The sequence below is a fragment of the Daphnia pulicaria genome, chromosome 8, assembly GCF_021234035.1.
Source record: "Daphnia pulicaria isolate SC F1-1A chromosome 8, SC_F0-13Bv2, whole genome shotgun sequence".
Lineage (NCBI taxonomy): Eukaryota > Metazoa > Arthropoda > Branchiopoda > Diplostraca > Daphniidae > Daphnia > Daphnia pulicaria.
The window spans coordinates 2,744,713-2,761,265 of NC_060920.1; the positions used below are offsets into that span (position 1 = coordinate 2,744,713).

The following is a 16,553-nucleotide window of genomic DNA, read 5'->3' on the forward strand; positions in this document are numbered from 1 at the left end:
TTGGACATGGATGTACAACTGAAAACCTATACCTAAAGTCTGAAATAGACGCTGGATATGAACTGATTACTTACAATAAACAATAATTATTTTAAAAGTTGCTTTAGTCATTTCGAGTTTTCAAAATGTCCCCTAGCTTTTTTTGTTTAGTTTCTCGTACTTTCAAATTGACCATAAAAATAGACGTCCAACCGATAGCACCCGTACGAAAATGTAAGTTAGTCCCTTGTAAGGAACAAGGTAGCTGTCTACTGCCATGCATACTGTTACATAGATGGTTTCCCCTAGCATGGGTTTTCTCTGAAACATACTTGATGTTTTCTGCTCTGAACTTACTAGTTATCCACTAATATGCGCAGTTAAGGCGTATGTAGGTATCATATGATGAGTAGGAAACGGACATACACTAGGGAGTTCTATATTTGCATGATCAGCTAGGGTTTTCACTAGCTTTAGTTCGTCTGTATTTATTACCTCCCTTCCCCCTCGTCGCTCAATAAATGAAATGCAATAATTTTTTATTAATGCTACCTTTAATTTTATTAAGTGTTAACACTCTCTGGGTCTGACAGCAGATTAACATGGGTTACATAAATGGGGTTAAAATTTGGAAAGACAAATTTTTAACACATTAATTAAGATAACACCCCAAATAAGAACACCCCAGTTTCGAAACAACAAATAGTTAAGAGATCCATCAATCCGATAAAAAAATGATTGAATAACTAAGTCATGGATTGTGATGGGAGCTAGGTTAAAAATTAAAAACCACAACAGGCAAATTCTATTTGTCTATATGGTAGAATCGTGACTTTAGAAATAACTAATTTGCAGAATCTTCGTTGGCTTCATCTATGGTGTTTACGCCAGGTTCCAAATCCGTTGTGTTGATTGCCAGAATGGCCCTAGTCTCGGTCGACAATTTTGAGCGTATTGCAACTCTCACATCCTTTGGTTTGATCACTTGGTTGTGATAAACCTTCCATGCTTTAATCATGAATACTGAAAACGAATAGAAACGTTTAAATTTATCTTGAAACAGCTGGACCAAAAAAAAACTTACGAGTCATAGCTAAAACATCTTCCCTGGGCAAACCAGGCTTAATCGGTGTTGGCGGCGTCCGACTTTATTTGACCTAGGGGCCATTCAGGTCAAAGTGTGATTACTCATAAACACACGGGTGTAAATGGATTCCATAATTTTTTTGACCATCAGGTGTAGATTTCCGCTCGATAGCCTTCCAATAGTATAATGGAAAATTTCAGATCAGATTTCTCGATTCTCAAATTGGGCCCTTGAACTAGTTGCCATTTTCTGAAAATAATGAGTCGTTTACCATTACGTGCGCAGTTGACGGTGAGTGTCTTGAGACGTTATGAGAGGCAGCAGTATTGTCTTCGTTAACGGAAACTCTCGTCGTTCCATTAACTGCCGAAAGTGCAGCAGTAATTCCTAGATAGAAAGTGGGATAGTTCATATTTCGTTCAAATAAAATGAGGACTTAATGTTTAATTTACTCTCAACCAAATTATCTGGATTTTTGCTCTGTAAATGAAGAATTTCAGCTTAAAGGGATTTAATTTCCTCATCTTTTTCATCCACCTTGTGGTAAATAAAACCATTTTCACTCTCAAGATCGCTGATTCGGCTTTTCATATCCAACATCTAAAAAAATGGTACAGTCAAGTCGTGGAAATCAAAGCTTTTCGGATATAAATATGTATCTTCTGATTACGAGAGGGTATAGGGTATATTGTTATTTACTAACACGGAACCACAGTTTTCTTCTGCCGTATTTCCCAAACTTGTTAAAATGATCGATGAACTAAGGGACGCAAGGGTGTTGCTTTCAGAAACACCAGCAGACGGTTTATGATATAAACTATCCTCATCATCATCTATGTTTTGTCAATCGGCGATATTTGAACCATCCATTGAGTTTTCGTAATCACTTTCATCTAAAACAGTAAATCCACACATTAAAACGACTGTTAAAAAAACAAGTGGATTTTAACCTGATGACTCCTCGAACATATATTTCTGAGTATCGGTATAATTTTCTTCATTAAGCTGTGATGAAGAAGATAAGGAAGGAGATGGTTCGACGTCTTCATTGTAAATTAGCCTCTTTTTAGCAACAGGCATATGAGAATTATTCTTTACAGTATCAGCTTTTTTTTAAGATGCTTCTTCAGCCTCTTTCTTTGCCTGCTCTTCAGCCTCTTTCTTTGCCTGTTCTCCAGCCTTTTTCTTTGCTTGTTCTTCAGCCTTTTTCTTTGCTTGTTCTTCAGCCTTTTTCTTTGTCTCTTCTTCACCCTTTTTTCTTTGCCTGTTCATCAGCCTTTTTCTTTGCTTGTTCTTCAGCCTTTTTCTTTGCCTCTTCTTCAGCCCTTTTCTCTAAGTTCTCTAGCCTGAAAAAAGAAAACCAGCATGTTTATTCCTAAAATTATTTGCCTTTAATTAAATAGATGAAGGAATACCTGATTTTAATCTCAGTCTTTGAATCAATTCGAGTTTGTATTTTGTCGAGAAGAACTAAATTTTCTAATGGTAACTTAGGCAGCGATATCATTCCAGCAGTTCCAACAGTGTAGTTCCCGGTGGACTTAACTTTGAACAAAATGTGGATGCTATCCATGTAAGAACTCTTCTAAGAAAACATTTTGAATAACCTAATATCTTTAAAAATCAAAATGAAACCAATGGGACCGTTAACATTTGGCCTGCAGGTATAGCTTCTCAACATATACTTATCGATAAAAGACTACGTAAATATTTGTAACTCATAAAACATATTTACTTGGGTCAACGGATAATTTTGACCAGGAAAATTCACAATTTAGGAGAAAAAGCACTTTTATATTCTCCCTACACGAAAACGTGTTAAAAATGCCTTGCACAGATTCAACTAAAGGTATACTGGCATACAATCAGCTGATTCCCTCCCCGCGACAAGTGAGACAACTATGATCTGTATTCGAAAGCATCCCTAAACATAGACATTGGGATCGGCTGCTGCCTTTTTGCGATGACACACTAATTCATTTCATCGTCTACGTTAGTTAACTGATTTTGCACAAGTGATAGGTTAGTTTGCTTCGACAGTGATTTAGTGAAAAAATATGGCTCAGCTGAGTGACGATGACAACAACGTTTGTAAGCGAAAGCGTCTTACCGGGAGCTCTAAGTGGACAATGAATGCAATTTCACGACAGATAGCTGAACGTCAGGCCAATTTAGACATAAAAAATATGGTTGTTACAGTTATACATTACCATCCAGTCCGAGAGGTGCAGAATTACCAGTAAAAGTTAGTCGCTTCGAGAAGAGCCAATAAACTACCGTGGTTTGCATAACTCAATAAGTTTAATTCACTTTTTGCTTCTACCTGTAGCTAAGAAAGAAGAAGAATCCTTCTTTCTTGAACCAAACCCTGTGGTACAGACAGCAGGGACAGAAACATCAGCCCTGATGGTCAACAAGGTGTTCCCCTGCTGCTTCATCAAGTCCTGGCGGGCAATGTTAACTCACACCAACCACCAGTAGCAATGGTCTTTGATGTTGACGGTGATTCCAACTGGACACAAGCAGGTCAGATCAGCTTTGTCGAAATCCAGTGGAGTTGTGATGGGTTCTGGTTGCCCTTATAGCAACGTTCCTGTTAACCTTCAGTGGGCAAAAGCAACGCAGCCCTTCATCAGCCTTCTTCAGTCGGACAGTCGAGCTATTTCATCACAGGTCTAGTTAAACCGGTATCATCGACTCATCCTACTCATCAGCAGCAGCATGTCGAGGCCCAAGATAATTTCCAAGCCACTGCCATATCCGTCCGGTCACCGTTTTATTACTAACTTGATTCCATTGAACAGTCTAGTGGGAAATCATCTTCCTCCTTCTTCTTCTTCCACTCACGTGTCTGTCCAGTCTGATAACGGCCGCAACCAGAATAAAGACGGCCAAACAGGTATTATCAAAAATTCTGCTGCGTGCTAATGGAGCGTCGAAGAAAGTGCGATCGGCTTCCTCGGTCTCTGCTAATCAACCGCAGTAGTGGTCGTCGAAGAATCCGGTACGGAATGGCCTAACTTCCACTCAAGTGGATGTTTCATATTTCCAGTCGCTCTATGTGAAGAAGCAAGTCCATGAAATGGCAATTAAGCGCGAAAAAAATGGTTTGAAACCGTAGCTAGATTCTTCATCGACTATAGGTTAGGCATGCGCTCTTCTTTCGCTTTCTTTACCGTCCGTCCGGAACTCTTTGTCTCGCTTTTGATGAGGCTTCCACGTTCCCGCCGACGTCATTTGCCTTTGTGACTGCGTATGAGTGATGTTCTTACTCTGACGTGACATGACACAACCTGAACAATTATTTTTGTTAATATCATGACTTTGATGATTTTCAGAGAAAGGATATCGGGTCATATTCCTCATGTTTCTTTCCATCTCGAAGAATGGCTTAATGAAAGTTATTTCTTTTGGTCCATTTTCGTTCTTTCAGAAGCAGTGCGATTGGTGAACCTTGAAAACGGTGGCGGCAATCAAAGCTGTCGGGTAGCGCCTAGGAAATCGGTGATCAAACAGCGCCGTGCACACCGGTTCATCTGTCACGTAAGATCTGACCGAGTACACCTTTTCGGTCACCGGGGCAACCAGATACCACGCGAGGTTGCCGACGACGACGACGTTTTTTAAATGGAAGCCAGTGGCTCCTGGAAACCGCTGGAAACAGTTCTGGATGAGGAGGAGTGGAAGGGCATTTGCTGGGTTTAGAGAAACGCCGCACTCTGTCGTTGGGATCCTTGACAGGAGAAGAACCTTGAAGCTCACGCAAGGTATTGAACGCTGCTTACGCAAACAATTTGAACGTCCCCCGATCTTTTTCTTTGTCGTTTTCTCCACTCTCTCGACCTTTTCCCCCTTTTCCCCCTTACTTCTGCTGAATCAGCTCTTAATCTCAACGGACATAAGGTAAACCACTGATTCATTCATGTCAAAGATATATATGAATTTTTGTATTTGCTATTGAATAGACTAAAGCCAACAAACTTCGTCGCCAGGCGCTGAGTGAAATTCTTTCCGATGACGATCGCATGGTAAAATAAGATAATCCTAAATTTTATGTGAGCTTTCTAAATTTAGCTAGGCCTACTTCATTTATCATTGATTAGGGCATTTGCGAATAAAAGGTCGTGCTGTTCTCTTTTCGGACGATACTTCCAAGGTTCAAATCACGAAGAAATAAAGAAATGATGGGTCGTCTCTGCGTAATTGAAATGGTGGACGATCTGCTTCGATGTTTTAAATTACATAGTTTATTCTCTTACTATTGACTTTTGTTATTTTTTCTTTCGTTCATGTTACGGCGTATACGAAAGCAGATGAGCATCGGGATCGTACAGCAAGACAGAGGCGTTTCCTTTCATTCTTCCGAACTTTCCCTTTAAAGTTATATTTCCGCTTCTTTTTTCCCTCGACTTTCTCGTCTTCCGTGCTTTTCCCATCTGTTGTCAATGATCTTTTTTTGTTCCGTGCTCTCCTTTAGAGTTGAGACAGAGTTTCTGTTTTCGAAATCGATAGGTTTGTAGAATAGGCCTTTATCAAAAGCTGTCGAAAGAAAAATCGCGCGACTCACGTCGACTCTTCCCTGTATTCGACCTAAACAAAAACCTTGGCTGTATCATATAAACACCACCTAACATCCTAACAATAACCACCTGTACAGTACCTACCGGCGAAGTTGGTACTGCGTACCAACTTAGCCCGTTTTTACATTGCGTCTTATGGCACTACGCGACTTTAGTTTTTATTTTTTATTAGCAATCTAGTTGCTGTAATGTTAAGATATTTGGGGAGGGGGGTCACTACATAACTGTTAACATGAAAAAAATACGCCCCCCCCCCCCTTTATCTACATTTCTCTACCCCCTGGAACTGGCGCCATGCGTAACTGCTTCGCCGAGCGAAACTTTGGGCAGTTGCCGTGCTTTTCTTATGGCGCTACCAAAAAAAGGGCCCTGTTTTTTAAAAATTATAAAAAATAACCGCTATACTTACGCACTTCTAGCTTTTACTAAAAGATGAAGACTAAGTTTATCTACATTTTAAGTAATTCAATTTATTTTTTTGTTAAAGTTTAGGGGTGTAAAAAAAATAAAAAGTTGGGACGGAAAAATTTTCAATCTGAAAATTTAAAAAAGTGTGCTGGGAGAACTCGATACACCGACGACGGTGTGCAAATGAAAAATTCGCCCATCCAGGTATTCTATTCGAATACGGGCTAAGGTATTCGAGTCTTCGAATACTGGGGTATTCGATGGGTAATCGAATCGCATAAGGGTTCTACTATGGGTATTCGATGCTTTCGAATAGAGTTGAACCTATTCTAGACCTATTCTAAGCAAGGGTATTCGAAGCTGGAATATCCGTCGTAGAGAGTTAAAATATCCCCTGAAAACTGAAAGTTAGCACACACTGACTCTGCAATTCATTGCAGGCTTATATATACGTTAGCAACCAGGGCGTTAGTCTGAAATGTCTGAAAACTACTTCCTTGAAAAGAGAACTACCTTCGTCCTCTTTGATCGTCTTCCGTGCTATTGCGCAACTAACGCTTCGCAACTGATGTTTATTCCATCTCGTTATGAAATGCTGACACCTTGGCGATCCTCAAATGGAATATAAGGGCAGATTAAATTAGCCTCGAGAAACACGATAAAATTTAAAGAATTACTTTGATTTGGTTGGTCGCCAACCCCAAAAGGAAAAAAATAGATGTGTATGTAAAAACGCATCTTAGCCAGTGAACAAGTTTTAAATTCATTTGAATTTGCTCTAATTGGAAACTCGGGTGTAAATCGGTGTAACGAAAATGAACTGAATTACATTATGAGCGCTCGACCTTCGATTTGTATTAAACTTCTGTTTTTCTCGGTATTAGTTTTGATGGAGGATGACCATTGACCATGTACGTCGCTGTAACATTATGACGAAAGGAAATAAATATCAAACTAAAAAGAAAAAAAATTCCCACACACTATTGAGACTTTTGGTTAACTGCAGGGTCAATTTAGATGCACGCCTATTGCATATGCGTCAGTCACAGGTGTGTTGTGTCGTTGCTCTGAAGGCTACGATATTGACATCACGTCAATAACATGCCAGAAAAATGAATTGAGTTCGAAGAAGAAAGTCTGCTCGTTTCTATTCCACTGTCCTAATTATCGTTTTCAATATACCGGGTCACATGGAACATTACCGGGTCCCAAAAAATGGGAAACTACTTCGAATAATATGCGAACTTACTGCACATGCAGTATAGCATTTTATTTTTTACGACAAATGTTCAAGACATTGTTGAAGACATTGCAGTTCAATTAAAGCGCGTGAAAAGTGCCGGACTATATATATATATACTTCATCAGTCGTTGTTGTGTCTGCTAATGGCGTGTATTATTACATGACTTGATTTGACACTACTAAAAAATATGCAAAATTTGACGTTGATGAGAATTTTAGTCTGGCGTGTGATTGGAAATGCTTGCGCGTATTAGAAATGGGAAATGAAATCACACCATGCGAGCTATATGGAGCACTTGTCAAACATATTTTTGCATTGGTTTTGTATTTGGTTGAAGGCTATTAGATTACGTGCGGAACTATCGCGTATATTTTAACTTGTTTTTCTTTCTATTTTTATATTTCCAGTAGGCCTACGAAGGAAAAACGTTGGAATACGAGATAAAGTGGATTTGGGTTTCTAGCATGGCTTCCAGGCTGACAATATTATCTTTGTCACTTGAGCTTCATCAAGTATAATCTTCTTGATGTTCAGCACAATGAACTTGTTTGTTCAGATTTCAGGAATTAAGACGATTTTACTTATGAATAAAGGCATGCATTAAGCACCAATTATTGGAGTGTTTGATTTGTTACACTTTTATATCGACATGTAGAAAAATATTACTTAATCAAAATTTTATCGAATCTTCCGTACGGTTAAAATAATACGTGGCCCGTGATCTACATCATACAGTTGACGTGCGTGACAAAGTAACGCACATGCCTAAATGTAAAAGTGAAGACTTAAAAAAAAAACAGCACCAGCGAGGCAAATTTCATATTTTCCATAAATATTTTCACTTCTCTTTCACCCCAATAATAGCAGTTGAGATGCTTTTTGCATGAAATTTGTATTCTGTTTCCTCACAATTCTACAGAATAAATGAGGGTGAATACCCGATAGATCAATTTGCCTTCAATTTATTAGTATTTTTAGAAGAGGAATAATTATTTTTGAAGGGAAAATAGTAAATGCTGTGTTTAAAGTTTAGTTTGCGTGGTCGGGGTTGAGGGCGGCCTTGGTCAAAGCGTGGTCTCTCGGCATGCAGGGGCGGCAATATAGAGAAAACCCCATTTAGCGGGGGTATTAAGATCCACTGGAATGAGGATAGTCAAAGTTGTTCTGATCGAGATAGTCCTGGGAATGGTACTGGGCCGGTGCAAGTAAGAAGAGATGGGAAGCTCTAATCTCTAAATGATATGGCATGGGGCAAAAACTGCATGGAGCGGTAGCAGAAACGGATGCGACGGATGCGTGTATTCGCCAAGACCGTATCCACCACGACCGCTTCCGTATAACTGAGCTTATGGGTGGCAGTTGTGGAGATTCCGATTGTTTGCGCGGGGGCCGGTGATTGGGGGATATCCACCATGAGGTTAAATTTCATAATAACTGGACGATGCATCGTGAAATGTAGAATATGGGATGAGCACACCGTATATCTACCATATCTCGCGCCGAGACCCGCGTATCCGAAGACTTGAGCTTGGAAAGCAACAGCCAACACCAATAACAGACAGGCTATATATCCACGATGAGAAAACCAAAATGCAAATATTTAGCTCCGAAATTATTTTTAAAATAAACGAACAAAATATTCTATTACCGTAAATTTTATTTTAATAGTTTTCGTGAAAATTGCTTAATAGTATACGTTACGGGTGAACACTGAACACCATCTATATGCACAGTGATTAGATATGCATTGCATCACCTTCGTAGGAAGTACTGAATTAATGTCCAAAGTTTGGGTGCTTATATTCTTATACTTCGACATTTAAACCTCTTAGAGTTTTTTTTTATGTACCTGTATGCTTAAGCAGATGCACGACATTCAAGTAGTTCAATATAGGCCTATATACACACTGCATGCGTCAGCCACAGGTGTATTGTGCCGTTGTCCCGTTAGCTTACGATGACAGCATTGACCTGCAGCTAAGTTGAATGAATTTGAATAAAACGCTTTTCTTCCAGCAAGTTTTGTGTATGGGCTATAGTAATATTTCAAAAGCAGCCTTTGCCAATGAATAAAATGAAAAAAATTGTGAATCTAAATTTTTTTTTTCGTTATTATGCAAACATTTAATACACAGGAAATCTGGACAGGAAATGGACGAGCGGTTTCGCCTTGGCGTTTACGACGGACTTCGCAACGTAATGCAGCCTTGGCAACAAAAAATGCGGTCAGAGGATAGGCCTTGGCGACTTCAGGTGATTTGTCCTGGACCTGGACGGGCGTTAACAAGTTGACAACGGTAGCAACGGGCAGGTCGTTGGATCGGACGCGGAAGCCTCTGGAGTCGGCGGTGTAGGAGACACGGACTTCCTTGTCTTCCGGGTTGATGTAAGCATAGCTGCCAATCTGGTTGTCGAAACCGTCACGGAGGTTGCTGGCGGCCAGTCCGGGGCGAGCATAGCCGAAGCTGGCCTGGCCGAGCTCTTCCAGGGCGGGTACTGGATGTCTATGTAAGAGTGGTAGCCGTAAGCAAAGGGATACAGTAAAGCGGGAACGGCACCGTGTCGAAAAACTGAGCTTGCGCAGCAACAGCCAACAACAGAAATAGGAAAAAAATCTGCATAAGAAAAACCCCATATCAATTTTTTTTAAATTGTATGCTTATTTGAAGGAGAAAATAAAATGTTTAATTATTTTTACCGTGAACTTCATTGTATAGTACTTCTCGTGAAGAATGAAGGAAATGCTCTCTGTTGATGCCAGTGGTGGACTGCGAGTCAATTTTTTTACATTTGGCCATCCGATTCACAAGTCACAAGATTCACGAGTCACACATAAGGTAATAAAAAAATCAAGGTATAAGTTCACAATAAATGCCCAGTCCTTATTGGGGCCTTGATCACACTCCAAAACATCGGATCTGAACAACTTTTTTAGAATTGTCAAAACTCGTTTATTTTATCCCTTTTCCAAATAAAGACCATGACTGCAAGGCGATTGGTAAATTCTGACCGTAGAGAACCAGTTTGCTGGCCGAGGGTTTCGTTCCCACAATAGAATGTCGAGAATGTCTTTATGTTTTGCTTGCTGCATCGTGAAACAAAAGTTGACCATCGCTCAATGGACCAATATTTGTCCTGATTTGTTTGGAAAATCACGAAAGGGTGATACAGTAAATAATCCATTATTTGCCACGAGTTTATCGATTTTCTACGTAGTTCAATTTTCAATTTTAACTAGATCATCAGAAGGAATGAAATCAGGGAGAGTTAGTATATCAAACGGGGGTGTATCTCAGCGGTAGAGCTTCCTACCACAGATCGGGTTGTCCTCGGTTCAAACCCGGGTGCCCCCAATCTAATATACCGTAAAAATGTTATTGTTAATCTCATATACAGATTTTAATTTTCACTTAAAATAGGAATTAAATACTAAGGAACGTAAATTGGTCATTCTTCACTAAACATTTTTCATCACGCTACGTGTTTCAAATCTGCAATGCATTATATAGATCAACAACGAGCATTGGAGGAGTTGCTCATTGGAGTCCAATCCAACATTATATAAAAGTGTATGTGGAGGATGAAAAGAAAATTTAATAACAGCCAAGGGTCATTTATTTATAGTCAAGTAAACGTTTAAGTAGATAATGAGCAAACACACCCGTCGTTTGCCCGGTCAGCAACGATAGAAGTAAGATATAGGCTAGTACTACAATATAGGCTTTAGTTCAACTGATATACCGCTTCACAACTGTCGTATAATACATGCTAGATAAAACTCCAAAGTTGAGCGAGTAAAGGAGCTAATCAAACAGAGAAATTCTTTGCGATACAATGCGTATATCCGTTTTTAGTTTTTCGTCAACAAAATCTGAGCTCTCCCTTATTTATAAGAGCGCAAGAAAGCTAGAACCAGGCTCACATTGTACATGCGTGATTCTAGTTGTTGTTGAAAGAGTTACAGCAGTTATAATTGCTTAGATTTAGGCTATCGTGATGGACAGCGACGCTTTTTCCTCCATCCTCTCTACGCTATCTGTCGCCTTGTTGGTTTTGTTTCTTCTCTATAGGTATATCTCATCTTCTAACCTATCCTGTTTGGCCATAGCCCTTAATTTTTATAATAATTGTTACGTTTTTTTATTTAAATCTATGTAATGTGTGCAGATACATGACCTCAACGTTCACTTATTTCTCTGAACGTGGTATTCCCGGCATCAAACCTATTCCGATTTTTGTAAATCTCTAGGGCATTTGGAGAGTGGTAAGAAATATCTCATTCCCTCAAATTAAACTGTTATCTTTATCATTAATGACTCTTTGAAAAAAAATTCGAATGAATTTTAGAGTTTACCTGATCACGATCGAAATATGGTGAAAAAATACGGCAAGATTTTTGGATTTTTCGACGGCAGCAATCCCAGTCTGTGGGTCACCGATCCCGAGTTCATCAAGGCCATCTTCGTCAAGGACTTTGATCATTTCACCAATCGTCGGGTATAGTATTAAAACAAATTCATGGTCTCACATTTGATTTCCTTTCAGAATATTACGTTCGAAAGTAAAGTGGTTCGTCGGATGGTTAGCAGTGCTCGCGGTCAGGAGTGGAAGGACATCCGTTCATCCATCACACCGGCATTCACCACGGGAAAAATTAAGCGGGTTAGTCCGTTTGAATCTCAAACATTTTCGCGCATTTTCGTATATTATCACTGATTTTTGAACATTATAGATGTCCGTCTTGATAAAAAACTGTGCCGATCACATGGCCATCAAGTTCAATAACATCGCAACAAGTCAAGAAAACTGGACGCCAAAATGTATGCTGTTATTATAATATTATATAGTTTAGCATAAACATGAATTAGAGATGTTTTTTGCTAATTGAATTTACAGTCAATTTAGTGCATTCACTATGGATGTGATCGCTCGATGCGCTTTTGGGATGACGATCGACAGTTTGGGTGAGAAGGACGATCCTTTTATGACGAAAGCCAAAGCCATCTTTAACCCGCGTGTCAACAAAACTCCACTAGCTGTTATTCCATGTGAGCTATTTTTTCCTTATCAAATTAAAATTGGATTTACCATAAGCAGCGTTGACTTTACTCATAACGTTTGTTTTGAATAATGCAGTTATTTATCCGAAGTTTATTCCATTATTGGGCGAGCGCGTCTTCCTCACAGAGGGATTCCAATTCTTCATTAGACTACTAGAGAACTTGATCAAAGAGCGTAAGGAGTCGGAACAGGTAATTAACATTTTTCATTTCAGCATGTAGAAATAAAACGAGAAGGAAGAGTCAATAAATCTATTTCATTTGTCTGCCGTTGAGTGTAGAAATATCAGGATTTTGTCGAAGCAGCCACGGAAACTATCACCGACTACACGAAAGAGGTTGACGGCAAGTCTGTACCAAAGTGGAGTAGCGAAGAAATGAACGAGATTGTTATCGCTCAGGTAGTACATTATTTTTTTTTCACGAATAATGTTACCAACGATTGCATAGCGACCACTGATCTCTATGTCTAGTTGAGATAGGAGTTAAGTTGCACAAACTCAAAGTGCCGGTTAATTAGAGGCGTTATTAGTTAAAATAACAGGGAATTTAGGGTTATTAATTAATAAGCTGTTATTATGGTAATCTACCCAATGGAAATTCACGAAATTGACGCTTAATTTAAAAATGTTATAATACATATTATAGTCGGTTCTCTTCTTTCTGGTCGGCTTCGACACGACAGCCACTACGTTGAACAATATAATTTTTCTTCTCGCTTTAAATCCGGAAATTCAAAACAGATTACACCAAGAAATCAAGAACAAATTGGAAATCTCTGTAATTATGCCAAGCACTATTTGTTTCAAAGATAAACCTAAAATAATATAGGTGAATTCACTAAAGGGAGAAGTCAATCACGACATGCTGATTGACTTTCCGTACATCGATCAAGTCATCAACGAAGTGCTCCGGGTCTACCCACCAGTTCCAAGGTATCCAAGGTATTCCAAAGACAAATTATACAATTTACAATTTTACTTATTTCTAGTTTAATAAAACAGAGTAGAGAGGGAATGTAACAAAGACGTAACTTACAACGGTATCGAAATCAAGAAAGGAACCATGATTACCGTGCCGTCGTTTGCTCTCCATTGCGACCCAGACAGTTATCCGGATCCCGAAACATTTAATCCCGATAAGTATACTATCAACAAAGAAACGTGTTACTTTTTTTTAACCGTTGTTACCGGTTTACGGACGATTCGGCAAATTTGACGTTTGCCGAATTGGTTTTTGCCGAATTGGTTGACTTTGTTATTTTCCCGAATCGTACATACCAATTCGGTAAAAAGCCAATTCGGCAAAATTGTTTAAAATGCCGTTGTAAGACCAGTGGCGCTAGCTGTGTGGGTTTCGGGTAATCAGCGCCACCACCAACACGCGAATTATACTGTCTGTCGTCACACTCTCATTTTTATTACTCATACAATTATTTTTTCACAATTACAATCATTCACTCACATAATCTTTTTCATCGTCCAAACACATAGCTTCATTTAACACATTTGATTCGGCATACACTTCAGAAACAGCTTTTAGAAGTTTTTTTCCATTAATCTGTTCAGGGTAGAAATTCCACAACTCAAACAATTTTTTGTTTACAGAATCGGTTAGTTTCAGTGTGCGCTTAATTAGTTTTTTTTCCGCATAGTAATTTCTTATAGAGGGGAATTAATTTGGACTCCTGATAAAGTATGGGTACCAGTAAGTAAAAATTCATTTTATCCTTTTATCCGATTATGCCAACCCTCTGCGTCGTTGTTAGTGCGGATTGGCTGGTTGAAAACACACCATTTTGCAGGGGGCCAAACTTTACTTACGATCCAATTAGCACGCATATAGGAAACAAATTTTTTTGACTAGTGCTAGTTGTGTTTTCTTCTTTTTTAATTCCTCATCCGTCTCCCAAAGAGAAATAATCTTCCTTTCGAGGTATTCAAACATTCTGGGAATTTTTTCCATTGGTATCAGGTGTAAGCTTAGGAATCTTTTTAGATATTTATGTACATTTGCGTTACTTCTATACAATCCAACAAGGCCAATCTTTTTTAGATTTCTAAATACAGCCTGACACCAGTGGAAGCCACACCCAATAATATTAACCTCAGGAAGCGTTTCCTTCACCCCCCTCGAAATTGCTCGTTGAAAGTCTGTAACAAACTCCTTCACAGCACATTCACCACCCAACAATTCCAGAATCTTTTCGAAAACCTTGCGGTAATCTCTTTGAGTCCTTCCCGACATAAACACAAAACAAAGTGGAACCTGCTTTAACTGCCCATTTTTTTTAGAAACCCATGGAGGGAAAATAGTTGAGTGAAAGGGAAGTTAATGATTTTAAAGGTTCCGTCGGCATACCATCGAACGGCAGTTTTCAAAAGCGCTAGTTGTTCGTCAGTCATGAAAATTAAATGACGTTTAGAACCAACTACAACTTCTCCTTTAAAAAACGAAGTGGGCATTAAGTCCATTTTGATTTGAAAAAAAAAGATCAGTTGGGTTTTTATCAGTGCGCTTTGCTTTTACCCGATTTACAGCCCTAGCTAACGTTGTGGGGTTAATTGGGTTCCAATTTGGGTTATCATCAAGGGCCTTAACAACCATGGGCTCAACTACTTTTAGGGCAGGTTCGTTAATATGAGATAAGGCATACTTTTTGGCTTCGGCAGCAAGAACCATGTTGACTTTATGGTGGGACTTTGCCTTGCACGAATGCGGGTGATGCTCCGCAAATTTATCTCCAATCTGGGAAACTAGTCCACGACAAGGATTTTTATTTGGCCGGTAGTTGCAGCGCCACATGGCAATTCCATTTTTTCTCGTGTTGCGAATTCCGAGACCACGATCAGTGTCGTCGATCAGCATAGGGTGTAGTCTAGACGGATAATTTTAATTTTAATTAGTAATGAATCGAAACAACAGCCAAAATTATCAATACCTTTTGCCTGCTGCTGGCTCAATGTGCCATTTTCGTAAACCATTTCCTCTGTGAGATCGATCACCTGATCTTGATCGTTCCTGAACAGGCAAGGACGGCAGACTCGATTCCTGAGTAGCAACAGGCCTGGCAAAGAAGCTAGTCTTTTCCATAGGAGCACTGAACGCATTTATTTCTGAGTTGCCATCAGCAGCAGAACTTATTGATATCATCTGGATATCATGAGGAGCACTTGACGCATTTTTTTCTGAATAGCCATCAGCAGCAGAACTTGTTGATATCATCTGCGCAAAATTAATATTATTAAATAACAAAAGTAATTTACCATGTGTTACCATGTGTACTATCTCTGACACAGGTGGAGCGCCGATAACAAAGCTGAACGTGACCCGTACACTTTTCTTCCGTTTGGGATGGGGCCTCGTAACTGTATCGGCATGCGATTTGCCATGGAAGAAATCAAAATAGCTTTGTGCACAATCGTCAGTCAGTTCCGCTTCTTCCGTGTCCGTGAAACACCGGTACATTAATTAATTTCACCAAATGGAAAAAAAAATTCAGTATTGATGGCAAAAATGTCTTTCTATATAAATTAGGAAAAGATGCAATTCGACAAAGGATTCATTCAAGTGACGCAGCCCGTCAACGCTATCGTCGGAGTTGAGCGTCGCCCAACTTAAGTGGAATCCCAAACCGAAACTATAAAATTAAATTCGTATTTGTAATTTGATCTCGTAAAATTTTCGCATGGTCTCAAGTATAAAGATTTGGGGGTTATAATGCAACAAATTATAAAGGGAATTTTTTGGTAAAGTTAGTCTGTTCATAGAGAACTATAGTCCGCAAATTATTAATTCCCCGTCATCTTGGCAAATCATCTACTGATCTACAGCAGGACAATAAAAAGAAACCCACCTACTACATTCCGTGATACGCTCTTTTGAAACCATTTGGAATAAAAGTAATAATTTAATTTTGTCTAACCTTTGCGTCAGATATCACGCTCCATTTCCTTTAAAGATTTCTTATCCACAATCTAAATACTTCTGTTTATTTATGGAGAATTTTTATTTTGAAGTTCAAATGTATTCTAAAACACGGCGTCAACATTAATTGTAGCGTTGAGCAATAATCGATATTCCTTTAAAAAAATATTCAGTGACGATGAGCACTTGACTTTTATTCATATACGGACACACATAGAAGTCTTGTGTTTTATATGAACTGCTTACAGCACTGATAAGCTAATATTGG

General features: G+C 39.0%; 1 protein-coding gene across 1 annotated transcript; it reads left to right on the forward strand.

The window, feature by feature from the left end:
* Window positions 1-11,469: 11,469 nt before the first annotated feature.
* On the forward strand, window positions 11,470-15,979 carry LOC124310744 (cytochrome P450 3A9-like). The gene is made up of 12 exons (XM_046774702.1): window positions 11,470-11,535; window positions 11,646-11,795; window positions 11,844-11,960; window positions 12,031-12,125; window positions 12,195-12,346; window positions 12,435-12,550; window positions 12,640-12,759; window positions 13,007-13,138; window positions 13,205-13,293; window positions 13,363-13,500; window positions 15,658-15,820; window positions 15,896-15,979. The coding sequence occupies exons 1-12, from the start codon at window positions 11,470-11,472 to the stop codon at window positions 15,977-15,979; spliced, it is 1,422 nt and encodes a 473-aa protein (XP_046630658.1).
* The last annotated feature ends 574 nt before the right edge of the window (window positions 15,980-16,553 follow it).